This window comes from Anticarsia gemmatalis, chromosome 1, assembly GCF_050436995.1.
Source record: "Anticarsia gemmatalis isolate Benzon Research Colony breed Stoneville strain chromosome 1, ilAntGemm2 primary, whole genome shotgun sequence".
Classification (NCBI taxonomy): Eukaryota; Metazoa; Arthropoda; class Insecta; order Lepidoptera; family Erebidae; genus Anticarsia; species Anticarsia gemmatalis.
Window position 1 is genome coordinate 13,788,977 of NC_134745.1, and position 27,860 is coordinate 13,816,836.

The 27,860-nt window shown below is 38.5% G+C and overlaps 2 protein-coding genes across 6 annotated transcripts; one reads left to right on the forward strand and one right to left on the reverse strand.

Annotated features, from left to right (window-relative positions):
- The first annotated feature begins 289 nt into the window (after window positions 1–289).
- Window positions 290–24,968, forward strand: LOC142977276 (scm-like with four MBT domains protein 2). The gene is made up of 7 exons (XM_076121079.1): window positions 290–684; window positions 3,833–4,243; window positions 17,433–17,555; window positions 20,178–20,306; window positions 22,418–23,283; window positions 23,684–23,859; window positions 24,070–24,968. The coding sequence occupies exons 1-7, from the start codon at window positions 610–612 to the stop codon at window positions 24,906–24,908; spliced, it is 2,619 nt and encodes an 872-aa protein (XP_075977194.1). The 5' UTR covers window positions 290–609; the 3' UTR covers window positions 24,909–24,968.
- LOC142977285 (uncharacterized) lies at window positions 24,961–27,540 on the reverse strand. 5 transcript variants are annotated; one of them, XM_076121102.1, is made up of 3 exons: window positions 27,432–27,493; window positions 26,365–26,675; window positions 24,961–26,207 (listed from the first exon to the last, which is right to left on the reverse strand). In XM_076121102.1, the coding sequence occupies exons 2-3, from the start codon at window positions 26,369–26,371 to the stop codon at window positions 25,006–25,008; spliced, it is 1,209 nt and encodes a 402-aa protein (XP_075977217.1). In that variant the 5' UTR covers window positions 26,372–26,675; window positions 27,432–27,493; the 3' UTR covers window positions 24,961–25,005. The 5 variants fall into 5 exon arrangements, 2 of the variants coding, with proteins under 2 accessions (XP_075977217.1, XP_075977207.1); XR_012959696.1 differs by lacking the exon at window positions 27,432–27,493 and adding an exon at window positions 27,520–27,540 and having other exon boundaries at window positions 26,069–26,207; window positions 26,493–26,543; XR_012959695.1 differs by having other exon boundaries at window positions 26,069–26,207; window positions 26,493–26,543; window positions 27,432–27,520.
- Between the last annotated feature and the right edge of the window lie 320 nt (window positions 27,541–27,860).

Here is a 27,860-nt window from a genome sequence, read left to right on the forward strand (position 1 = left end):
TAATTACCATATGTATAGATTTACAATGAAACGCTACCCTGCACTCTCCATATTACAAAAACTAAATGAAGCCACAATCGTTTGTAGGACCTACTAGGACCCATATAAATTACAATTTTATGAAATTAAAGAATACGACATTTTACACCTCTATCAAATAAACTAACGGCTCTTCGACATCTCTCAGATTCAGTGCGCTACTCTAGTGGCGTCAAAAAATACGTTCCGTTACATATCGAATCTAGAAGTACAAAGTAGAAAATTATGTTTAAACCTCAGTACAACCGAAGTTGATAAATAATTAAAATTTATATTATTTAATGTTCTGTAAATAATATAGCGGACATAATATTTTTTAAAACATTTTTTAATAATCATGTGGTTCTAAATGTTGCCGTTTACTTTTTTTGATGTAATGAAAAATATCCTTGAGAAAGAGATAACATTGAGCAATGTATTTGAAAAGATGAGACAGATATACTATACTTGAAATGTGTGATTAAAAGAATGAATTTCTGAAATTCGTAACAAGTTCGACCGTTCGATTAACTTGTTTTGTGTTTTATATTTTAATTTGATGAATTTAAACTTAGTTTATTACAAACAATTATGGCAGATTTCGACTGGAATAATTATTTAGAAGTGAACAAAACAGTAGGGGTTCCTGAAGAATTATTTTCTCATGTAAGTTTCAAATAATTTTACGTGTTGTATAATTTATTTTTTATGATTGTTCTTTTAATTAGCTTGTTAATTTCACTATTGTGTTCTTCATGAAAATGTTAGTTTTGGCATGTAAATGTTGATAAAAAGATCTTTGGGAATATGCAAAGCTTGATCTGATTTGTTAGGCAAGTTCACGAAAAAATAAAAATCAGATGTACCAACATGTTTTATTTCTATTTATAAATGATTATTTTTACTTCGTAAGTTAAGCGTTTTCATCTGATTAGTGTCTAATACGCTAGTAAAATTTCTATAACTAATAAACTTTATTGGATGTAAAAAATTTAATATAAAAAAGATGACACCATATGGCCATGAGTACATTGTAACAATACATTGCCTGCTTACATTATTATTACTGTAATTAATAATTGATTTGCATATTCAGTTATATGTGAATTATATTTTTTAAATTATATTTAGATAAGTATAGACAATAGCTAAAATATTCAAGGATAAAATGAAGGCAATTTATTTTTAGAATAAAATGAATCTACAGGAAATACCAGTTAGCTTATTTGTGTTAATAAATTAAAGGGGAATTAATACTCTCTGGCAAATGATCGAAACTGTACATTTTACATTAATTCATGGTGTAAAGTAAATTACTTGTATTTACTAAGCCATGTGGAAGTTTAAAGAAGAAGACAAGCTTAAGTAAAATTAATTTATTGGGTTGAACAAAGCTTCAGCATTATTATTTAACACAAGGACTGTTAAATAATGCCTATTACACTCAACAATAATGTTTCTAACAAATAAATAAAATAATACACTACATTCTGACTCAAACAAAAATAAAAAATTAAGGAATCTATAACTGTGTCATATTGTATCAACACTGAAATAGGTGTTATTCATCTTCTACTAGATTTAAATAGGAAGGTGTAAAATGTGGGCTGTTAATTTAAATCTAGTTTTAATAGAACAGTTATCTGTAATGTGATTGTACAATTTTGTGCTCTCCTCCTTCACTTATTGAAGAAAACATTGTATTTTTCAATTCTTGTAAAACTTACAAACCCCATATAGTAGCACCATAAAAAAAAAATATTTCTGAGCTTTTTGTAAACTGATTTGTACCGAGACAGAAACAGTAAAAAATTCATACATTTATTTATTTACAACATAAACATTTCCATAATTATAGGTAAAACCCAACGAGACAGCCAGTCTTACTTGCTAATATTTATTGCTAAAAAAAAATTTTATAACAATACTTTGGCAACTAACACATAGTTATCTAATTCCATAAAAAAGTATAGCTTGTACTATGGTAACTAGACAACCAATAAATACACATAAACACTTTTAATTTTAAATACATACTTTTTATAAAGAAATACATTTAATATTTTATTAATAACAACTTATTGTATCGAAGTTATCTTTTTATTATTGACTAAAAATTTCTTAAGGTAGTGTTAATTATGGCTATGAAACATATATAAAATATTTTTAATATTTTGTAACATAGAAATCGGTCAAACTGTTATGTATGTTATAGAAGTTAACTTCTAGAATTTACTTCCAGTTAATTACAGATTTCACAGTTTGTAATAAAATAAATTTGCAATTCAAAGTTAAAATGTAGTTGTTAATTATTAAAAATATGTTTTTATTCACATTTCCTGTCATTTATAATAATTACTTCTGCTTTAATTATGTGAAGATTGCTCTGTATTTGTTTGGTTATTTAAAGATAAATAGGTACTAAAGTACATGAGATAATTTTGAAACTTGATTAGGTATTCAAAGTGCTTGAGTTATACAGACTAGGGATGATTACAGTGAATACATGTATGTATAGAATGTTCAATAATTAATTTAATAATGCTGTAATAATAACTGATAGTATTTTATAGAAATTAGTTGTCGCTTCTGAGGATTTTCTTTATTTGATTCATACTTAACATTATGGTTATTTATATGCCTAAAATATGGTAACAGAACAAGATATAAATAATTAAAAAGGGCAGGACATTAAGTCAAAGTTCATGAGATTGGAGAGAAATAGCATATTTTAAGGAATAGATTTTGAGAGTTGCTCTCTTACTAATAAACATCATGCAAACTATGAGCAGTGTATATCTGAACTGTATTTATATTCAATGTATATAAATACAGTTTTAAAATTTATGGAAAATGACGAAACACTACAACTTATTAAAGCTTACATCGTGTTAATTAGTAAGACAGTAGTTTACTTAAAAGAGAGATCACCAACTTATTTATTTTTATTATTACATAAATGACATTATAATTATCTATTATACAAAAGTAAGTGGTATATAAATACAGGTTCTAGACAGATAAATATAGGCATTAAATGTTAATGTTATATCAATACATTTTGACCTTTCGTGGGCGGGGCTAACGCCTACTTGACGAAAGGTCGCAGGTTCTATCCTACAAGCACGTGTTGCGAAGGTACATTGAGGTTTATTTTTAACTTAACTCTGAGCTGGGAAACCCCTCAATTTGCGTACACGTTTAGCAAATTATATGAAAATAAATGCCGATAGCTTTTGATGTGTACTGCTAAAGAGTTTATTTGAAGGGAGATTAATTTGTCGTAAATTGATTCCTTATATTATTATGTATCAAACTTTTATATGAGGTTACTTCCAGTTAACGTGCGAAACGAAAATCATATTTACGTTTTTCAAATTTTAACTTCGTTAGAGAGAATAATCAAGCTCAATGTAAAGTAATGAAAGAATTCAAATTATGAAAAACGCAGATGTGCTCCATCTTAATGCAGAAGTAAAATTAGTTTGTAGCGTGGGAATCGAAACCCCTTGCTAAATACCATTGATGTTAAAAGCTCTTTTATATCTGCAGTGAAAAAAACTTGCACAAAACCAGTTTTCCCCTAACGTACTTTTAGTAAATTTTGCTTTAAACAGTTTCGAGGTTCTACAGCAATTATTTCGTGTACTTTAAAAGTTTAGTTTGGAAACAGATAAATGTCTATTGTTTAAATTTTTTTACTGATTTTTCTTTCTTATGTAGAGACCTACAAAGTTTTTGTAAGCTCTGCTTAGTTTGGAAACAGATGACCGTGCGTCTATTGTAAAAATATTTACTGATCTTTTCTTCTTAGGTGGAGACCAGCCTTTACAATGGAATCAAACAGGGCATGCTTCTCGAAGTATGTCACAAGACAAACCCAGATGTCTACTGGATAGCCGAGATCACGATGGTCTGCGGCCACCTTCTTAGAATCAAGTTCATTGGTGCTGACGGCGATTTCTGGTGCGACATTTCAAACACAAAAGTGCATCCTTTAGGCTGGTGTGGCAAATACGATGAGCTTATTGAACCTCCGGATGAAATCAATGAGAAATATGGAGATACGATCATTGAGATTATGAAAAAGGCTCTTTTAGATGGACAGTCTGTGTGTTTAGAAGCACTGAATAATAAAGGACTGTCGCCTATAGATAGGATCAAAGTGGGAATGAAGGTGGAAGTGCAGAACGTTATTGATCCGTACAGATACTGGATTGCTACGGTGAGTTGTTTTGTTTTGTCCTTTTTTTCCTTTTAGAGAGGTTTGTTAAGGTATTACAATTTGTAGGCTATGGAAAATCGTGAGTTAAAAGGTTTACGTAAATGGTGACATAACCTATTTTTTTTGTAATTATTTAATTGAAAAAAAAAAAGATTAGAAACATATCTTTGTAAATATGTAGCAAATAACACATTTACTTAAAGATTTCTTTTCTGCTATTCATTTTATGCGATTAAAACAAATAAATCGCATCGCTTTATTACGAAAAGCCTTATAAAATCAGTTAGAAAAGAAGCAGAATTTTCGTAGCTACATGTCAATATAATGCACGTTATTTAAATGAAACATGCGACGTTCTCTACTCAGAAGATAATGTCACAATTTGCCCTATAAACTAGTCCCGTCCCACTTAGATGTTTGTACGTATTATAAAGTCGTGGTAACAATACCTCAGGGCCTCGTACAATGAATAAACTAGCAAGTGAAAGTACTAAGAATATATTCTGTCCTTGTCTCGCAAGGACAACGCATGAGAACGTCCTTCGTGTGTCCTCGACCTGATATATTGCGAGGAAAATTATTTTGTTAGTTGAATGCACGAGTTTAAAGTGATTTTAAAATTCATCCTTAAGTAATAGTAACATGAATGTGTAAGCATGTACCTAATTTTATTTATGGTAGGTTTAGTGAAAATTTTGTAGTGCGGTAAACGCTAGCGTATATGAATGACAGTATTTTGTTGCCTAAATAGGTAAATGCCTGAGAGCTGCAGATAAAAATATGTTTGTTTGCCTGCTTCTGTGATGAAATTATACAAAAGCCTAATAGAAACATTGGAACTTGGTAGTCATGCTCATGAGGTTTTGATCATCAGCATGATACGTTATTAAGGTTTTTACGATATTACTCAGCAAAAAATACAGTTAAATTTCCTCACGTTGGGCTTTTTCCGCAAAATCGTAACAAACTCTCCTCGTGTTGTATAGGTAAATGGAAGCTATACATGACTGGCTGAATGCTGTGAACCTTAATATCATAAAGGCGATTAATTATTTATTTAGACCACAAGACAGTGTAAATATGGCCGTAACCGCCCATCACAACGACGTAATTTGTCTTTCTTGTAGCCGCATTCCGAGTCCTAATACTTTAAAAAAGCTCAAAAGCAGTTTCTCTGGTGTAAAGAAGTACTTTTCTAAATTTAGTGAAGAGTCTTCATAATGTCTTCAGTTAAAAATGATAATTACGCACGGAAATGAACCACATTAGAGTAAACTAATGTTATTTTCGTTTGTGGGTCACGGTCAGGCCGAATTATTTCAGTTTTTATAGTATAGTATGTGGGTTTATTGTTCAGATGGTCGCTCAGGGAAAATATTGATACGAAACCCTTGATGATTTTATGTGTCAGGTAAATATTGACTTAGAACTTTCCTTGCGGAAAGAAATGCGGGATGACCTATTAATATTATCATTATTTTCCTGTTTTCCAACTTGACGCGTCATTAATGTTTTATTTTATTATTAAGCATTCTGTTCTATAATTGGATTCTTCCATTTGGGATCAAATGCAGGGAAAGGAATAGGGAAAGAATACGCCATTATCTTCAGTTTTCAAGCAAAATTCGTGTATATAAACTCGAATTTTCTTGTACAAATGCAGGTCGGTGCTGAAAAGTTATTCAGAGAGGCCGCAACAGTGTAGGACCTGGCCTAAAACCTATCCCGTCATACATACCACTACAAATTCGCCGTAAGACAAGTAATACTGACCTTAATGATCTAATATTACAGTCCAAAGCATCCTTATTCACTCATACCTTACTAAAATGTCCCTTTCCCTCTCACTTCATTCAGCGTATGACAGAAGAAGACAGCATTACCATTGACCGTAAGGAGGTCAGTATCTGTGACTGCCTTTTTTGTATAGAGCTATTTAGATTATGAAATTGTAACGGGTCTATAAGCTTCACAAAACAGACGCTTACTAATAGAAGTGACTACCTACTTAAAGCTCTTCTCTACGAAAACTTTAAGCTTGTGTCTGTTTCTGTTCGTCCTTGTGTTCGTCCTACAAAATAAAACAAAACTTAATAGATAGGTATATGAGAATATGAAATTTACTGATTAAAAGAAAAGTCGTCAAAATGCAAATTCCATTTTTTCTAAGAAGTACATGCACAAGAGACGTTTTCTCATATCTTTTTGCAATGAAATTGCAGCGCAATCGAACCTAAATTGCAAAGACAATCTATACTTAATATTATAAAGCTGAAGAGTTTGTTTGTTTGTTTGTTTGTTTGTTTGAACGCGCTAATCTCAGGAACTACTGGTCCGATTTGAAAAATTCTTTCAGTGTTAGATAGCCCATTTATCGAGGAAGGTTATAGGGTATATATCATCACGCTACGACCAATAGGAGCAGAGTACCAGTAGAAAATGTTACAAAATCGGGGACAATCTTCATTCTCTCTTATGTGACGCAAGCGAAGTTGCGCGGGTCGGCTAGTTTAAACATAAGAACTAGCTCTCCGATTCCTCTCTCTCTTTTTTCTTTTCTCTTCTTTCCTTTTTTATTATGACGATGTGAGTGTCAACTTTCATAATCCTTCACATGGACTATCTTATATTAGAAACAACAATCCTTTAAATCAAAATCCATTCAATAGTATCACAGATTTGGAGGCGCGGTCTACAGAATCAAGATTGGCTATACAAATGATAACAGTCCCGTGCTACACTGCTACACGTGACTCGTATAAGCGTTTGAAAAACGTGCCGCAGATATTCACGCCCACGTTACATAACTACTAATGTAATGAGTTTACATTATCTAATGTTACATGGGAATGAGTTATTAGATAAATAATTATTTTCTGAAGTTAAACATCGGAAGAGAATATTGTTTGTCTGGGAGTTCTAAACAGTTCTTGAAAGAAGTCCCTAACCAACTGCTACTCTTGAGTACCGCGGTAGACTCACGACCCCAATACATTACTTGCTTGAAATGTCTATAAATTTCTTGCATGACTACTAAGTCCCTAACTAGGTCTTGGGAAGCGTGGGGGACTCATGGCTCTTTTTATTTCTAATTCCGAGACCCTTGCCTAGTGGTAGGACAGTAATGGTTTAAGCTATGGCGTAATCAAGTATCGATTTCAGGAGTACCTCTAGATTCTTTCAATGGAATAGTGTATCGTAAATAAGTATTTTTCTCGCATTTTACCATGGTATATATAAAAACCATTCATTAATTTACATTAGACCTAAAGAATCTATAAATTTGAATTAAAAAGAGATTATATGTATAGCCCTGTAGGCTTTGTTAATTAGTATTTTTTGTAAAGCCGATCGCTTTATTCAAGTGCGAACACTAGACATTGGTATTGATCGTATTTGATGTTTATTTTTGTACCTACTGCATAAATTTAAAACAGCGCTTTAGGACTTTATTTCCATTTCAAAGCGTCTACGAAAAGTTACGGCTCTTTGCGTGGGAGTTGTAAGAGTTTACACGTGTCACCATTTTCATTTGCGACAAGCTTTGACCGTGGTTCCGCTCGTGGTTCTCGTTATAAAGTATTTCAAGCCATTTTTGGAATGTAATCTAGCACACTACTAGCTTACTGCTTCAGGAGCTACATTAGTGTTTTCATTTTTTATTTTTTAGTAAGTATTGTTCTTGATTTTCATAGAGTAAATTATTATAGTCCATTTATGTACAGTATTCTTCTGAGGTCAATAATAGCCACTACAATCATCTATTAACTAATAATAGACTTAAGTGCACATTGACCTCACATCTCTTTGAGATAAGATAATATTATCGGCGCTCTGTAGCGCCAATCTATCAATCTACATCTCATTAAAGAGATACAGATAGCTAGCTTTTCACAACAGCCTGGATCCCATCGATTTTTTGAAAAAAACGTGACTAACTTTGTACTGGGTACATTATGCTGTGCCGGTAAATAAGAAGACTTCTTGCGGTTTGAAGAAAGTTTATTTTCAGATCCTTATTGTTTCGATGCTAGCTGTGGACTGTGTTGCTAGTACAAATGGCCACCATATTTATACAAAATCCTCAAAATAAATGTAGGCCCTCTTATTGGCCGATAAAAGTGGACCAATTAGAATCCCCGCATTTTAGCCAATAGGATTCCAGTAAGACATTTTGGACAAAAGCTTAAGTACTAGGAAACTTGACTGCGACGAGAGCCGCTTACATTAATTAACAATTTTTAGTGTATTTCTGTACAATTTCTTAAATAAAGTATATATATTTACAATTCTTGTCTTATTATCTACCTTATAAAAATACAATCAGTCGAATATTAGAAAATAACATAACAATTCTTAAAACTTAATGCTAAGTGTCGTGCTCAGTGGCGCCACCACGCACATCTCTCCCGCCGTGCGAGGTCGTCGCATCGTCTGTCGGTGCGGGTGCGTCGTCTCCCCTGAGCGGCAGTATCACCAGCTTGCGGACGGGTCGGCGAAGAACTCCTCCTTTAGTCAGGATGTCCACGGTCCTCACGACGTTGTCCGGGCCTGGGTAGACAGCTGTCACACGTCCTCGTAGCCAGATGTTGCGTGGCAGGTTGGGGTCAACGACCTGCACTAGGTCGTCGACTCGTACCGCAGGTCCGCGTCCGTGGGGCTCCCGCCGGTTTTGAAGTTCCGGTAGATATTCTCTCAGCCACCGCGTCCAGAAAACGTCGGCTAGTCGTTGCGCTGCTCGCCATTTTGATGTTGAAAGTTCGTCTCGTTCTGTGAATGTACCGGGTTGTGGTACTCGGCCGGGTCCGCCCAATAGGAAGTGGTTGGGCGTGAGAGCTTCAGGGTCTTCTGCGCTAACTGATACGTGAGTCAGCGGTCTGCTATTCACGGTGTACTCGGCTTCGCTAAGTAGAGTAGACAGGACTTCCTCCGTAGGGTTTCGCTCGTGCAGTGTCGCTGTGAGGGCCACTTTGACTGACCTCACTAATCTCTCCCATGCGCCGCCCATGAATGGTGCACCGGGGGGTATGTAGCGCCAGGAGATTGTCCTCTTCGCTGCTTCTTGCGATGTCCCTGCGTCGATTGCTTGTCTGAGTTCCTTGTCTGCTCCCTTCAGGTTGGTACTGTTGTCCGACCAGATTTCTGTTGGACACCCACGTCGTGCGATCATCCTGCGTAGCGCCATAATAGCGGAGTCGGTTGTGAGTGAACCCGCTATTTCTAGATGTACAGCTCGTGTGGTGAGGCACGTGAAGATTGCGACGTATCTCTTCTGTCTTGTTCTGCCAACAGCTACCGAGAGAGGTCCGAAGTAGTCCACGCCTGTATACGTGAAGGGTCGTCGATGATGCGCGAGGCGACAGGCTGGCAGGTCTCCGGTCCTTGGGTGTGGCGGTACTTGTGTCTTCATTCTACAAAACAGGCATCTCTTCAGTATAGCTCGGGTCACTGGACGAATGCGTATGACCCAGTATTGTTGTCTGCACTCGTTCACTGTAGCTTCAACTCCGGCGTGATGTAACTGTCGATGTACTGAGTTGACCCACAACTTTACGGTCGGATGGTTTCCGTCTAACACCATAGGGCTTTTGACGGCTTCGTTGGCTGCTCCTATCGCGTCGATTCGGCTCCTGAGTCTGATGACGTCGTTGGTTAGCTCGACGCTTAGGTGATGCAGACGGCTTTCTTTGTTGATCGGTTTGTTGTCTTTTAAGTCTTCTATTTCTGTTGCGAAGGCTTCTACTTGCGATGCACACATGAGAAGTTCTTCTGCTTTCTTGAGTGTTTCAGCTGTTACCGGGATAATCTTGTCGTAGCTGCGTGAGGAAGTTGCTTTCTTGACCACCTCTCTCTTCGTTGTTTGATTCCAGTTCGGGTCCTTCACTGTGTTTCTGATTGTCCTTTTGTAGTTGACGTTATCTGTCCTGTTTCTACACAGTTGAATGAACTGTAGAACTCTCGCTGTTGTGTATCGAAGTCGATTCCAGTCTGAGAAGCGTGATACATCGGGTAAACCTTGACTTAGTTTCAGATCTTCTTTGTGGCGTGTGAGGTGTACCTTCTCTTCTGTCGAATCTTCCGTCTTCTCGTTGTGCTTCTCTGTTGGCCAAAGTTCTTCATCGGTGAGCAGGAAGTCAGGACCTTTGTACCATCGGTGGTGCTTGTCGAAGGCAACAGGTACGTCTCGAGTGGCGTCGTCGGCTACGTTCATCTTGGTTGGTATCCAACGCCATTCGTTTACCTTTGTACTCTCTTCAATCGCTGCTAAACGGTGAGCCACGAAAGGTTTGTATGATCTTGATCCCGTTCGTATCCAAGTTAACACTGTTCGACTATCTGTCCAAAACACTCTCTTGTCGGGTTTCTTCTCGTGTTCTTCTATGACTGTTTCAGCTATTCTGGTTCCCATCACTGCTGCTTGTAGTTCTAGGCGGGGTATCGACGTCAGTTTAAGAGGTGCTACCTTCGCCTTAGCCATGATGAGTGACACCGCTACGTCCCCGTTCGGCGTCTCCGTTCGCCAATATAGGACCGCTGAGTAGGCAGACTCGCTCGCGTCGGTGAAGACATGAAGCTGAAGCTTAGTCGCATCGCTGTAGCCGAGGTATCTCCGTGGTATGGTCACGTCTCGAAGTCTTTGTAGATGTTCCATCCATATCTTCCATTCCTCTGCGAGATCCTCTTGTATTTCAGCATCCCAGCCCGTTCCTCTGCGCCAGACTTCTTGTAGTATTTGTTTCGCCTTGATAGTCACCGGTGATGCGAGTCCTAGTGGGTCGAATAGAGACATAACGATCTTGAGTGCTTCCCTCTTCGTCGGCGTCTTCCTTTTCAGTAGTGGCGGTTCAATTCTCGCCAAGTTGAGATTGAACGTTAATTCGTCTGTAGTGATCTTCCATATGACTCCCAACACTCGTTCTGTGGTTTCTGTCGACGTATATAACTCGAGATCTTCCCTTTGTTCTTGTTCTCCTAATGCGGCTAATAGTGATGGTGAGTTCGACTTCCATTGTTTCAACTCGAAGCTTGCGTTTTGATGGATTTGTCGCACGTCCTTTGTTATACGTATAGCGTCTTCCAATGTTTCGAAACTGTCCAAGTAGTCGTCCACGTAATGCTTGTTCTTGATGGCTAACGCTGCTTCTGGGTTTGACACTTCGTATTGTTTCGCGTTCAAGTTTTTGACGTAGATCGCTGTTGATGGTGAGCTCGACGCGCCGAATATTAGTGACTTCATTCTGTACTCTTCGGGGGGATTGTCGTCTCTTCTATCTCCTCGCCATAGGTAACGTAGCGCATCTCTATCTTGAACTCGTAGTTGCACTTGCATGAACATTTCCTTGATGTCGGCTGTGACGGCTATAGCATGTTGTCTGAACTTCATCACGACGCCTGGTAGAGACTGTAGGAGATCCGGACCTTTGAGTAACATGTCGTTGAGAGACACTCCTTTCGTCTTGGCTGCTGCGTCGTGTACCACTCGTAACTTCTCTGGCTTCATGGGGTTGATGACCGCGAAGTGTGGTAAGTACCAGGTTTTACCGGGTGTTGTTTCTCGAGGTGCAGGTTCTGCGTATCCCTTCTGTACGAGTGCTTCCATCTGTTCCTTGTACTTCGTCTTCAAAACTTGATCTCGATCGATCTTCTTCTCGATGTTGTGTAGACGCTTCAAGGAGTTCTCGTAGTTGTTGGGTAAGTTGTAGTCTTCTTTACGCCATAACAGACTTGTTTCATACCTTCCATCTTCAGTCTTTTTCGTAGTGTTGTCTAGGATTCGAAGAGCTTGTTCCTCTGGGTCTGATCTAGGTCTCTTGGGGTTCAGGCAGATCGCGTCCATCTCGAAGTACTGCTTGACTAAGGTTTCTATGTGGTCTTCATTTGTTTCGGTCATATGGGATACGAAGTCGATGCTCTGGGTTTTGTGCTTCAGCAAACTGCCATGGAGTACCCAACCTAGTGACGTGAGAGATGCCACAGGTTGGTCTTTGTTTCCTTTTCTTACTTCCGATGTCAGTAGGAGATGCCAGTTGTCTTGTCCGATCAGTAGCTTCGGCTTCACGTCTTCATATGTCAACTCTCCCTGTATGTCCTTCAGATGTTGACACGCCTTGATGTGTTCCCTAGATACGCGTTGCGACGATACTTGGAAGTTTCTTACTGTACGAGCCTGTATTCTGTCTTCAAAGCCGTTCATACCTCTAATCGAGAATGTGACTCTTCTAGAGGCTATTTCTGACGTTTTGACGTCACTAATTGTCTGTATTTTCAACGGGTCGACGGGTCCTGTCGCTCCTATTTGCTTGGCTAGGTCGTTGTCGATCAGGGTCACTGTAGAGCCGTCGTCCATTAACGCGAAGGTGTTGATTAGACCTGTAGAACCTTCTACTTGCACTGGTATGATTTTTAAGAAAGACTGTTTCTTTCTAGGCGTCCACGTAGAGGTGATGATTTCCGACGCTTCGGACTCTTTCTTATCTTCTTTCTTGTTACAGTGTAGAAGCGTGTGATGAGTGTATTTACAGTCGTTCACGCCGCATTGTTTCGTAGCACAACGGTGAGTAACTTTCCTATATCTCAAACATCGAAAGCAGAGTCGTTTGGCCTTGGCTATGTCCCATCGTTCATCTTCATTCATCTTCTTAAAACGTCCACATTCTGTCACCAAGTGTCCTGTTTGTTCGCATACCGGACATCTCGGTGTGTACGGTTTTTCCGTGACGTTGTGAACTCTCTGTGGCCTCTTCTGTGCGGTGAACGGCGGTTGTGTTGATATTTGCTCAGGTAGCGCGTAAGGACTGCATAGCGTTGATTCTCTTCTCAGGAACTTGTCTAACTTCATCAAGTCTGGGTCTTCTTTGGGTTCCGCGGCGGCGAAGTCGAAGAATCTGTATCGCAGGGTAGGCGTCAGCTTGTCCACTATTGTCTTGCTCACTTCCGGGTTGTACATGTAGTTGATACAGCTTAAGGTTTTTAATGTAGCGACGATATTGGAGATTTTCGTGGCGAATATACATATGTCGCGGGGCGATTCTGTGAGACGTGGTAAAACTCGTAGCGCTTCCATTTGCATCATCGCTATTGACTCTGGTCGTCCAAATCGAGATTCGAGTGCTTGCATTATCTCGGATGGGTGAGCGTCGGTGATAAGCAGACCCTCAACTGCTTCCCTGGCTTTTCCTTTAAGATTTCTTCTCAGGCGGTTTATGTTTTCTACTGTACTATACACACTTTCCGTTTCATAGTAAGCGGCGCGAAAAGGTAGCCAATCTTGATACGAACCATTGAAAATAGGTAGTTCGATGAACTTAGGTCGTTGACCCGCTCTCACTGCTGACGTTATGGCCTCCGCAAGTTCCTTGAAGTCTTGTCGAGCTCCCGCCGGTGTGAGTGTCCCGTGCGACTGATGTTGATCTCCTTGCATAGTGGCTCTGATAACTGACGGCTCTTCCGGCTGATGTGGTTCGTTCGTGATCGCCAAGATTGGTTGCGTGTTTTGCCTCTCTAGCCAGCTGTCAACCCTTTCGTTCACTTCCTCTTTCGTACACACGGATATCTCTTCTTGTTCTTCATCTGAGTCCTCAGTCTCTAGGACGGCTAAGCGCGCGGTAGCCAACTCCACTTGTAAGCGTAACAACTCTTCCCGCGCTTTTGCGATTTTAATAGCTTTAACACGACTCGCGGTTGATCCCCCTTGCGCCCTTAGCACTGGCGGGGGGGAGGGGCACTGTGGTTTGTTCGGTTGCACACTAATGTTCACTTTCCTTTGCACTGTCACTGTCTCACCTGGTTTCGTAGTTTCCTTATTGTGGTTCGGAAGGGGATCCGTCCTCCTGCCAGGCGGCTGCATACACGCGGCGTCCATCCGGAGCGTCGGTGCTGTTGAAGCGGTTACCGAAGGTGTTTCGTCTGTTGGTGGCGCAAGCGGTGCCGAGGCTCGTCCCGAGGGCGCTGTCGTCGCGGTGACCGATGTGGTGGCTGCTGTGTTCTCTGTGTTGTCGGTCGTTCCTGTGACGCTGGTGCCCGTAGCCTCGGTGGTAGCACCGGTCGCCGAGGTGCTGGCCGTGCCCTCGGACGACGACGGTGTTTGTGCGGTCGTCTTGCGCCCCTTTCCTTCTGAACGCGTAGTCGGCATGTTTTCGTTTTGTTCACGTTTCTATCTTCAGTTTTAATAATTTCTTTCTTTACTATTTTTCAGGATTCTTTCTTCAATGTTTTTCAGGATCCTTTCTTCGATAATGCTTCAGGCTTGTTTCTTCACTGTTTTTCAGGATCCTTTCTTCAATAATGTTTCAGGCTTGTTTCTTCACTGTTTTTCAGGATCCTTTCTTCGATAATGCTTCAGGCTTGTTTCTTCACTGTTATTCGGGATCCTTTCTTCAATAATGTTCAGGCTTCTTTCTTCAATGTTTTCTTCCTGGATCCGGCTCGAAGGACCATTTAATGTACTGGGTACATTATGCTGTGCCGGTAAATAAGAAGACTTCTTGCGGTTTGAAGAAAGTTTATTTTCAGATCCTTATTGTTTCGATGCTAGCTGTGGACTGTGTTGCTAGTACAAATGGCCACCATATTTATACAAAATCCTCAAAATAAATGTAGGCCCTCTTATTGGCCGATAAAAGTGGACCAATTAGAATCCCCGCATTTTAGCCAATAGGATTCCAGTAAGACATTTTGGACAAAAGCTTAAGTACTAGGAAACTTGACTGCGACGAGAGCCGCTTACATTAATTAACAATTTTTAGTGTATTTCTGTACAATTTCTTAAATAAAGTATATATATTTACAATTCTTGTCTTATTATCTACCTTATAAAAATACAATCAGTCGAATATTAGAAAATAACATAACAATTCTTAAAACTTAATGCTAAGTGTCGTGCTCAGTGGCGCCACCACGCACAAACTTTTAAACTTTCGCTTGCCTGACTTGTTATTTATATTTATTTGCTTTGATTTTGCTAGACGTTTCGGCACAGAGTGCACTAATTGTATGGCTTACAATTTAGGACTACTAATTTAATTATTTATTCACGGCTTTATTTTTGTTACTACGTGACTTCTATTACCAAATTTTGTCAAAAAAATTTAAGCAGTTTAACCTTAAAAACTTAACAAACAGTCGGACAGACTCTAATATTTATTATATTAGTATAGAACTATAAAGATACCTGCAAGTAAACCGCAGCAAGTATTATAGTTTATTATCGTGTCGCCTTGCGGTTTTATTGAGGCTTCTCTTTACGGAAGACCCTTGGATCTTTGAAGGACTTAAGAAGGCCCTGCTTGAGAACTTGAGACCCTTTTTATTTACCTGTAGGTACTGAAATAAGATAGGATACTTGTTAGTTTCTGTATAATATAATGTGAAAATTGTACAAGTTAAATGTGTTTGTTTCTTGGTACCTTAAATTTTGAAAAGTTCAACTTGGACTGTTTGACAGCTTGTTTCCGCTTACAGATGAGATTTCCTTTTTTCCATACGATAAAATAAAAAGGCCAAAGTTGGAAAACATTGAGATCACGCTGAGTTTTAAAATATATAAATAAAGTTCAGAATAGATGACTTCCATAAACTTCGAACAACAATCTTGGCAAATGTTATCCAAAAAGCGGAAAGCGTCTGTTTCTTAAGTTAATTCTATAAACGGCCACTTATCTCCACATTATGTAACCATGTAGACGTCACTCTTCATTTCATTGTGGGCTGTTCTAATAATACATGTTAGTAAAAGACGTGGCATTCGTTACCGTACAATGCCATTATGCTCACCTTGTATTGGATGTCCTTCGAAAAGGTCGCGGCTTTGTAGAAAAGTCGTTGCGAAAACTTGTGTAGTGTTATGTAGAACATTTTGGCTGGAAATTTTGTCTGCATAATGCTCCAGTGCGAAGGTTGCTCTCGTATTCGTAATTGTGTTTTGTTAGATTTGGGTCATAATTTGTAGTTTTTATTGATTCTTCTTTGGGGTTAAGGCAACCAAATCGAGCTGAACAAATAGGTAAAATATTTGCACAGGTCTACTTGGATAACTTCCTAAAAATAAATTAAGGTACTTACTCCTGAAACAATCAGTTGGACGTTCGTCTATCGTTTTTTGGCTACCCCTGGCACTTTTCTTAACTTCCAAATGACAATATCAGAATAGTAAGTTTCTGAAAATCTTTGAAATCGTTAGATTGGGAACAATCGGGAACATGTATCAGAAATGCTTACAAAAAAATGTCGAAACCAATATCAGAAACAAGGAGGCAGTCAGAATAATGTATTTTGAAAACCAGGAGTACTTTAAAACAGTCATAATAAGCCAGCTTTTAAACTGTAATAGCACTTAAAAGTAAACTTACGTGCTAACTGTTTTAAATCATGCTTTATCGCTACAATAAGTGTACCGATTTAAGTAATTACGTACTAATTTAAATAAAACACTCGGCTTTTACATTACAATTGCGTTTACATTACGCCAACGAATGACGTAGGTAGACTGAGGTTTTGCGTAAGTTGAAAGAAATGAGGGTAGATAAAAAATCTATAGTAGAGCCTTCGACCCTCATGCAAACAGGGTAGGTAAAGACGCCACTCGGTACGATCTTTACAGACTTCCCTTGCTTCATTCACTTCCATACATCTTGTCATATAGATCTGTCCTGCTAGTACTACGCACCTGACTTTATTGCAAGACAGAATAGAAATGATCTGTGTATGTCGTACTAGGACCCCAATTTTGAAACTTGAATAAGTAGGTACCAGGATTGTTTTGGGAATTCCCCTGAAATCTGTGTTTGGTTTCGTGGAATCTCTCCACTTACCCCACAAGAGGTTTATCGGCACTTAGGGAAATTACAGTTAAATGCATAGTATTTCTGTTAGAAGTGCCATTTTCCACTACAACTCAAAGGTTATTTATCATTCTAGGAAAAGAGGCAATGTCTTTTTCTCACTTATACCACAATTTTCCAAAATAATTACTATGTTTTACAAGACAACTCCTGTACTTAGAATTGCTCTTGTGTCGCGGGGACTTTACAAACAACTGACACAAAGTAAAACCAGACCCGAAACAACTATTTGTTAGGTGTGGGAATCGAACTCTCTGCCTGCCGATACTGGTAGTGGCGTAGCGATAACGATTGAAGCTTTTATTTACAACTATAAGGCTTATACTTAATCCTATTTCTTTCTTCCTCAGGTATGTGAGAACGTAGGAGGTCGTCTCCTACTTCGTTACGACGGCGCTGATGAGGACTTGACACAATTCTGGATATTTTTCTCCAACCCGCGACTGAGTAGCTTCGGCTATGTTACCAATAAGGTGAGTAATTTTTTTTTGAACATTTTGTATTTGATGAATTTTTATTGGATTCGGAAAAAATATATGAGTCGCGATTAAATTACAACATGGGTACCGTTTGTTTGCCTGAGCAAAGTCCTCGTAAAACTAACCTTTTAGCAGTATTTTATTTGTTATAGGATTTTACGTTGTCTTGCGTTACTGCTGCTCTTACGTTGTGTTTTTTTTATATGAGTTTAAACGCTATTGGATAGATAAACAACCGCTAAATGTAGGTACTCAGAATCGGGAGTTAGTGCTTTTTAAATGTGTTATTGTGTGGATAAAATCGATTTGAAATATAAAAGTAGGCCGAATATACGTCTTAAGGAATTCAATATTTCAAACATAACTTGCGCGGCTCTTAAATTGTCTGACTCACTGATTAGGCTCTACTGTTGTACCGCTCTACAGATAGCGCATTGTCGAACTATTTCCTTCCTCTTTTATCTAAACAATGCATTGTTTAGTTACGCTTTCGCTTTGGTGACAAACTTCCTAAGAATTTCTATTCATTTCTAGCATTCATGTTATTTGTTAATCCTCGATTGTACTCCTTAGTGTATAAATACAAACTTTTAGCTCAACCAGTTCTAAAAGTACGCAAATGTTGGCGCGGTCATCCATAGATGGGTGACGTAAAATGGTGTTTGATCTGGGCGTCTCCGAGCTTCGAACGGGACGTAAAAATTCGGCCCGGTTGTTATCAATTAAGGTAACAGTCGTTAAACCACGAAAATGCCTTTGGGCGGCTTGAACAACTTTGACACTAGGTTGAACACTAACCATACGGTAAGAAATGCAGCTTAACTGAGGTCTGAGCTTCTGTTTTGCGTTATTGCCACAAATCACGAATCGTGAATCAAAGTAAAGCTAAATTATTCAACGGTCAGTCATCTGTGGACCGCTCGCAGCGCAGATTGCATAATATTGTTGATTGTTGCAAATGGAGCAGTCGAAGCAATTTGCAACCGAATGATTGCAAATAAACTGCCTTTGCTTACGATGACACCGAATAGAAACATAAGTACCCAATAAAGAAAATGATAAAATTTAAAAATAAATATTACTAATTTCTACAGCCTTTGTGGCGCATTCGGTAGAGTTTGCGACTGCCGCGCAGTAGGATTTTGGGTTCGAATCCTAGGTCGTTAAGGTTAAGTTTTTCAGACATTGTTAAGAGTTAGGAAGTTGAGGTTGTAGTCCTCGGTGCCTCGGAGAGCACGTAAAGCCGTCAGTCCTCCACCTGACCTCTTATACACTAAAAATAAAGTCCTGAACAATCTTTCTGTCCTGAAAACCCTTGACTGGTTTGAATGATACTCGCTGCTGTAATCGTATATCGGAAAGGAGGACATTACAAAATTCTGACACGAATCAAGCTTTAATTTGCAAATAAAAGCAAAGAGAGATCAATGCAAGTTCAGACTTGCAAGATTCTTTATTACTCATGAATGACCTGACGCTATTAGGATACGTAGGAGTAACTCTGATTCAGCCAGCAGATGTCTTGACGTCACAACCAGGGTACAAGTAGGTCATAAAGACAAAAAGTGATCGTCACTTAATAAATGATTGGTTTTATTGACCTCGTTACAGAACAGTCGCGGTGATTTTACAACATAAATGAGTGGACAACTATCACTCATTGGAATATTGAGAATTACGGGCGGTTTTTTTCTATGCTTTTCAGGAAAAATGGAAATGATATTGTTGGGGAGACGTCAATCGATATAAAATCTAAAAGGCAATATCGAAATCGAAAGTACCTAATTCTGTCTGTCTGATAAACTTTTATAGGTAAACAACCAAACCAAATAAGATAACTTTTTATCAAATTACGTATTAAAATGGATGGATGCTCAAATAAGGATACTTGGAGACATGTTTTGGGGGGGCAAAACCCTGGTGCAGTTCTATAAGAAGCGATTTCCTACTCTGAACTTCAGTAATGACTGTGAACTGTAGTCTTTTTATAAAACGACTTGACCGTAACCCCATTGTTTTGTTTTTATCACAATATTACGCAATAATTTCACCATAAATCTGTCGGCACATAAATATAACTGTTCTGACTCATTACGTACCGTTGAAAGTGCTTTAAGCTTATTAAGAACCGTTCTAAGTTTAATGGAATGGTTGTTTTATGGTTATTGACTAAGCTTAGGTTTCTGCACACCGTTTAAAAGATGACTAGATTTTGCCTGTGACTTCGACCACGTGATAATATCTCTTGAAGAAAATTATAGCCTTATACAAAGTTGATTGTTTAGTTATGATGTGGTTTAATGCATTCAAGGTTATTTTTTTATTTTAAGCACGTTACTGTTGTTTTTTTAACACGTTACCCCTGGTATGGGTCTCCTCCCGAATTGGTAAAGGGGCCAAGTGTGAGTTGGGAACTTTGCATACTGTCAAGAAATGTGATAAACTTTTTTCCTTCACCGTTAGAACAAGTGATTATTATTTCTAGTACACACGTAACTTCGAAATATTAGATTTATGAAAGCAGTAGAGAAGTTTTCTTAGAAAAGTTACATATGAAGACCTACAAAATACACCATCATCCCAATAAAAGTAACGAAATAAAATGATATTTTGCAGGGTTCCCCATGGCAGTTCAAGTATCCAGGCAAGGTGAACAAGTTCTCGTGCAAGAACAAGCTGAGCACGCAGCTGCGCCAGAGCGCTGAGGAGTCCATCAGTGAGCCCACACCGGCTGATTTGTTCCAGGTAAATAATATGTCTTTTACATTTGTAACTTATTCAAGACAAAGGATTGATAAATTCCGGGATAGGTTTCTCTTCTTAAAACAATAAATACATACACTCAGCGGCAGAAAAAGTGGCCCAAGCGCTTATCGTGAATTTGTAAACAAATTAAGTAATATATGAAAGATATATTGTTGTAAGTAGTTGCGAAGTGATCTGTTTAGTGTTATGAAGTGTTGAATTTCAGATTAATTTAAGTGACGGATGACTTTTTCTAACAATGTGTGTTAGAACTGAATTCAGTGTTGATTCGAGAGGTCAGTTGAATTCTGTATTTTGAAATATTGCTGCACGGAAACGATTTTCTTTATGATTTTTATTGATTATTGGTCTATTTAGATTTTAGAAAAGATTTGAAGATGCCACTTACTGCTGAACAAGTGGCTTAGGTGGTCTTGTTGTCCGATCAGGGCCATTACCATTGAGAGGTGGCTGCATTTTTCAATGTATCGCGTACCACTTTAAGGTCTGCGATTAGGAGGTATCGTGAGACTGGTCTCTACACGCGGCGACCAGGAATTGGACGAACACGATGTACATCCGCAAGAGATGACCGATTTGTTAACCTCGAGGTGCTGAGAAACCGCTTTCTGACAGCGTTTGAGATTCACTAGAGGCTTCAAGCGGCACGCGGAGTCATTCTTAGTGAACGGAACATGAGGCGAAGGATAAAAGAACGTAATTTACAGGCAGGAAGACCAACCCGAGTACCAGAACTCGAGAGACACCATCGAGTTGCGCGATTACGATTTGCTCGTAAACATGTGAATTGGCTATCGACCAATGGAGCAAGTTCTTGTTAACCGATGAGTGCTGAGTAGCATTAAGAGCACCAAATGGTCGTGAGAGAGTGTAAAGACGCCATTAAGGACGGTTTTTTCCCAACACAACACGTCAGACGGTCAGTTACAAAGGTAGGTCTGTTCTGGTATGGAGAGGTGTATGTTTGGAGGCACGTACGGAGCTTGTCATCGTAGATCAGCGCCTAACAGCAGCCGGGTACATTGAAGAAATCGTCCAAGACCATGTTGTACCACTTATGGATTTCATTGGTCGGGAGGATTAACTCTAATATAATAATAAAGTTTAATGCGCGCGCTCTTAGCGCCCGCGTTGTGGAATCGCACCTTGCTGATATCGGGATTCAAAAACTGGCTTAGCCTTCTCGCAGTCCAGACATCAACCCCATAGAACATGTCTGGCACATGCTAAAAAACAGTGTATGCGCACTGCCCAACCCACCAGAATCACTTGGTGAGCGAAGAACCGCTCTAGTCAGAGTGTGGGATAAAGTTCTTCAAGAAGTAATTAAAACATCCTCCAAAGCATGCCAGAATGCATGCAGGTCACCATAAATGCTAGAGGAGTTAACACGCGGTATAAACTAGATTTTTTCTTTGGTGCAGAATTAGGTTTTTGCAAAAACTTTCAGTAAGCGATTTCGACAAAAGCTGTATTTTTTAATTTTTCCCATTTTTGATTAAAAATTACGACTATTTAGTGTAAATTGTAACTAAACTTGTGTATAAACTGTTTAACTAATAGTTATAGCCAAAATAGTAACCATATATTGATATTCTAAAAAGTTTTATCGTAGTTTTGCTTTGGGCCACTTTTTCTGCCGCTGAGTGTATTATTGGACAACTCCCACGCAGTTATTTGATTCCATAATAGGCAGAACCTTTGCTATGGTAACCAAATAACTGATAAACATTCATATATACTTCTACATAGATACATTAACAATCAGACTCAGAAAACGATAAGCAAAACAATATTGCATAATATAATTCAGAAGTTATTTAAATATTCGCAATAACCAAAATGTTATGTCTACAAAATTCTTTATCATAATAATATGTGCTAAATCTACTTCTACAGGAAGAAGTTTTTATTTGGACGAATTTATTTTACTAGGCTAAATGCCAAATCTGTGCATTTTCCTTCCGCGTGTCCCTGTATTCTTGGAAAATTACTGTGTTCCTTCCTGTTTCTCAAAAATTTTTGGCAATTTTATCGCACGGTAATGGTACGTTACAATAAATTAAAACAATATATTTTCCTTTTTCCAGCCAACCCAGAGTCTGGAATCTCACAACTTCGTGAGCGGCATGAAGTTAGAAGCTTTAGACCCACAAGACATGAAATGTGTTCGACCAGCCACCGTTACCAAAGTGTTCAATAATTTTCACTTTTTAGTAGTCATAGATGATCATACTGAGGATTATGAGGATACGAAGATGGCCTGGCTTTGTGACTCCATGCAGCCATACATATACCCAATAGGATGGGCACAGAAGAACGGCTTAAGTTTTAAGCCTCCCAAGATATGGAAGGAAGGGAATTTCGACTGGGACGAGTATCTCACAATGACATCATCAGTCCCAGCACCGGACTATTGTTTCGGGACCAAAGTACCTCTAAAAGGCATCGAAGTTAACATGAAGTTAGAAGCAGTTAATCCACAGAATCATGAAGAAATCCACGTAGCGAATATAGATGCTATCATTGAGCACATGTTGTGTGTAGAACTGTTACCTATTGGAGAAAAATACTGGTTTTCTCAAGACAGTGATTTGCTATTCCCTGTTGGCTGGTGTGATAGCAATGATTACGCTTTGCACATTCCTGATACAACGGTAGAGAAGGAAGCGCCAAAGCCGGCAGAAGAGAAATCCGTTACTTCTGAAATGAAGTGCTCGGACGACTGGTGTGATAGAATCTTCTTCAACTATAAGTGTTATGCTGGACCTTCAATCAGTCGTAACAAATTGTCCCAGTTGCCAAAGCATGTCGGTCCTGGGCCTTTGTCGCTAGTGTTGAAGGAAGTACTGAATAAGATAATATCGGCTAGTTATAAGCCAGCTAAGTTGCTGAAGGATTGGGAGACTGAGGGACCACCGGAGGAGGGGATGCGCCTTGAGATGCTTAGAGCCAAGTAAGTATATCATATTTATATAGTAAACGAAGTTGGGACGTGGGAAGTCTTTTGGTACTTAATTACTGTATGCTAAAAGTAGCATTGAAATATTACTCGACCAAATAACTTTCTTAAAATCTTATTCGTTCAAATTCCCGATTTCAAAACGCATGTCTTGACGTACCTACATAAAATAGGACCGATGAACGATAATAGCAAATGAAAGTTCTGTACTTACATACGGTGAACTTGATCACAACAAAAAAGTGCTCATTTTAAAGAAAAGATTCCATCGAGCTATCACATAGAGTAAATAAAGGTAAAGGGCTCCTCCTTTCCTCAGATCACCTTATCGAGGGCAAGTTCCGACCAGTTCTAAGCATAGTTATGATACTAATAATATATTTGTATGTTCTAGGTTGAAGTCGAGCACGTACCACGCGTACGTGCCGGTGTGTCGCGCGGCGCCGCACGTGGCCGACTTCTGCCGCGCCGTCTGCGTCAAGCTGCAGGCCTGCCCCTGTCTGTTCGGACCCGACGAGTTCGCTGAACTGTGTCCTAATGACTGCCAGCGGGTCGACAAGTCTACTTTCCGTAAGTATTTTGTTTTTTTCGAAATATAACCAAATATAGTAAGCCATTAGTAGCAAGATCTTTCGAAATACCATAACTGGTTAAATTCTTCTCCTTCCACTTTATTTCTAAAATATGTTTTATCTTTTGTAATTTTTGCATACCTATCCCAAAAATATTCTACAATGTTTGATACTAGAGAATTACATAAAAGCAAATGTTCCTTTTCAGATAACGGTACTGAGCGCCGTGGCCGGCCGAAAGGTAGCGTGAATGGGCGCAGGAAAAAGAAAAAGGCTGCTCCCGAGAAGAAAGAGAAGGAGCGAGAGCCGCAGCCTACGATGGAGTCCGAGAGCAACAAGGACGTGGAGTCTGTAGAGAGCGAGCACAGCGCCGGCTCCACGCCGCCCTCCGAGCCCGGCACACGACCCAACACGCCTGACTCCACCGACTACAAGCGCACTCAGCGCAGGAAGCGCGAACCCAAGAACAACTACCCCAAAATGGAGATGAAAACTCGAGGCGCCAAACTACCCAACTTCGCCCTTCAAATGAAAGAAGCCCACTGGAATAAAAAAGACATGGAAACCATATACAGCAATACCTGCGTCAAGAAACAGAACTCGCAGGACAGCGATACAGAGAATGAGACTAATGAGAGCAGCTCTAACTCCAGAGACGCCAAAAACATCTCCGATGTATCTGACTCCGAGGAACCGGAACTGAAGAAGCTCAAGTTCACCACATATGATCCTCTCCCGTCGGATAACAAGATGTTCGAGAAAGATATGGCCATGACCTGGATGAAGGGCAAGCTCAAACTATCGCCCAACCCGCTTGACTGGTCGGTTGACGACGTGTACGCCTACTTGAGCAGCACTGAAGACTGCAAACTCATCGCAGAGAAGATGAAGCAAGAGGAGATCGACGGCCAGGCCTTCGTCATGTTAGATCTGCCCGTCATCAGGGAATTTTTGCACATGAAGAAAGAATTTGCGTTACAATTAAGTAAACATATAGCTATGATAAGGTGGTATATAATCAATTTTGAAGAGAATGGTGACTCGTGATTTTGTTCCTTATTCTATTCTTTGTCTAGTCCACAATAAAGTATTTGTTGAGTAATTATAATAAAATTGTGTTTATTTCAAAAATATTACATCCACTTTACGCAGCTTTGCGGAATTTTTTGCATAAATAATTGCAAATTTTGGATATGAAAGATTTTTCGCATTCGTGTTCTTGGGTGAAGTCCTCGTTTAGATAAATATTCTTCTTCGCATAAGAGACTTTGACTGGTATTTCTCTGTCAGGTCCGTCATCGTTCTCTCGTTCCTGCTCCACATACTTCTCAAGTTCCATTTTCTTAGCAGCTACCCTCCTCATGTTTTCGGCAGACGCGACATATTTACCATCGCCTATCGTTTTGCACGGTTCTTTTATATTAATTTCTGATAACAGGTTTCGGTCATTCATTTTGATCTGAACATATGGATTTCCGCTAAGGAGATAGATATTAAAGATTTCTTCCTTGGAAGGCCCAATATTATTAGATTTGCGCAGTTTACTTTCGCCACCGGTGGAATCAGTGCAGTAATCAACGTTCTTGTAAGCCTCTACTACTGGCTGACGACTCCCAGCATCAGAAATTGTGTTCGCCGATAATGGGGTAATAGGATTATCATGATTACATAAATATGAAGTCTTTTTGACATACGTATCATTGTCTTTTATGTCATAGCTGGTAACATCGCTTCCATTCTTATAGGTATCCGAGGACTTGCTATCGTAAGACCTCTTACTATCGTGTGATATGGATGATTCTGAAGACATGATGTGCTGTATCATATCTTTTATGAAATCTTCCATGTCTGCTACTGCATCTTCTTGGTTCTTAGAAAGTATTTCGTGAAATCGCTTTTTGTACAACTCAAAGTCTCGCATTGATGCGTAAAAATTGTCGAATATTTCTTGTACTGTGGTCTTAAAGAATTTTATATTAGATTCCAAGCTAGAAAGAGAGCTATGTTCAGTTTGAAGTTCCTGTGATATATTTCTGAATATTTTCATTTCAAGTTTATCAAGTTCGGAGTTGGTTAAGGATCCTCTGTCCTGTATGGTCGCGAAGGCATTGAGTGTGGACTCTTTAACGGGCACCTCATCGTGTTCGTATTTCTTGTAGTATTCTCCTAAACTCTTATTAAGATGTTGAACGATGTCGCGTTGCCTACGGTTAGTTGTAGCCTGATCTAGTCGTTGTAGGACATCGATGTCAGATTTGCAACAGTTATCGATCTGTGATACATCTCTGGGTGGCTGCGGCGGAGAGCAAAAGCTGTGCCGAACTTTCAACTGCTGCTCTGCATCACCTGCAATTTTAATAAACTATAAGTATGAGTATATGAACTATATCCACAATTCTTAAAATATGTGCAGTTTAATTAACTTTCTGTTAGTACGCATCAGTTCCATGAAGCATGAGCGAATTGTGAAAATGACTGATTTAAAAAACATGAAAATAATTACCCATCATGTTTTACTGATTGCAAAGTCTTGTATTTAAAATAATGAACCGCTCAATGATATTTAACTTTCATATGAACTGGAGCTTTAATAATTTTCTTGGAAAATATAGAATAACATCAAATAATTACCATAATTTTAGAATATTTCGGAATTAAAAACGCACATGACTGACGTTGTGACTTTAGTGACATGAAAAATTAAAAAAGCGGTTAATCCTATTTCAAAATTCGCTCCAAAAACAAAATTGATTGAGTATTGCCAACATTTAAAACGAGTTCTACGCCAAACGCAACTCCCAACTTATACCTGGCCTAACAATAAGTAAAATTAATTATTTAAATCATTTGATGCTGATAGGCACAGGTGCACATTGTCACAAATTATTAACCCAAGTCCGAGTGAAATAAGTTTCGTACGGAATTTCCGAGTTTTAATAAAGATAGGTACTTGAACAATTGCATTTGCATAAAAGAACTACCGTAAAACGGGGTGAATAGAATTCGCGGGGTGAATAGAAAAAAAATCAGGAAAGTTTTCAAGCCCAATGTTTGAGTACTCCTCGTTTAAGAATTTTGTTCAAATTTGAAATGATTACACGTCGATATTACTTCTCTGCGGTGTCATAATTGTTTAAATGTTTAAATTGATATTTATACCCAAAAAATTGCTTCAAAGTCAACCGTGCTCGAATGCCTTAATGGTCCATACATTTTTTTCAAAACTTTGGATTTAAAGTGGAATTTCTTTTCTAATGAGTTGTTTGGAGTGTTTATCTCTTTAGGTGTATATTTATCTATAAAGATACAATATTGTTAACTGAAAAAACGTTTTAAAACACAATTTTTCCATTCACCCCTTTGGTCGTTTCGATTCACCCCTATCGCTGGGTGAATAGAAATTGACCATTTTTTTAATAAAATATCGTAAAACTATGCATATTTTTGGACAAATATGGTTTTAACTCTTTCTTCATGGCGCCGGACATGATATAAAACAACCTGACAATAAAAATAACAAGTTATTCGCTACAAATTTTTAGGACAAAGTTGAAAATTGTTTCTATTCACCCCGTTTTACGGTACATTCTCATGAACTAGAAAAAATCAGTAAAGGCAATATTTCGCCACCAAAAATATGAATAACCAAGCTATCTACCACATTTTATGGAAAATCTACTAGGTTGGTAGCACAAAGTAGTGGTCCAGCTAAAAAAATATTTCAATATTTTGTAAAATTTGAAATCTCAAAAATCTTTTTGCGTTAAACTGGCAATATAAAGTGAAACATCATAATAATATGTAAAAAATCATTGAATATTACATTTCTGCACATGTGACTTAAAAATTGATATTGAAAGTGAGTCATTAACAGAGATTAATTCATTAATACATAGTTAGCTGTGTAAGTGGACTTGCCACAATATTTGAAAATGACATTATCTCTCACTTCTTTCGACGCTACTATTATTGTCTATGTCAGTTTAGACAGAAAGCAAA

Excerpts from the sequence above, each read along its gene's own strand:
- LOC142977276 (XM_076121079.1), top strand. The coding sequence starts at position 610 with ATGGCAGATTTCGACTGGAATAATTATTTAGAAGTGAACAAAACAGTA. Across the intron at positions 23,284-23,683 it reads CTTGAGATGCTTAGAGCCAA|GTTGAAGTCGAGCACGTACC; the intron begins GTAAGTATATCA and ends TGTATGTTCTAG. Across the intron at positions 23,860-24,069 it reads GGTCGACAAGTCTACTTTCC|ATAACGGTACTGAGCGCCGT; the intron begins GTAAGTATTTTG and ends GTTCCTTTTCAG.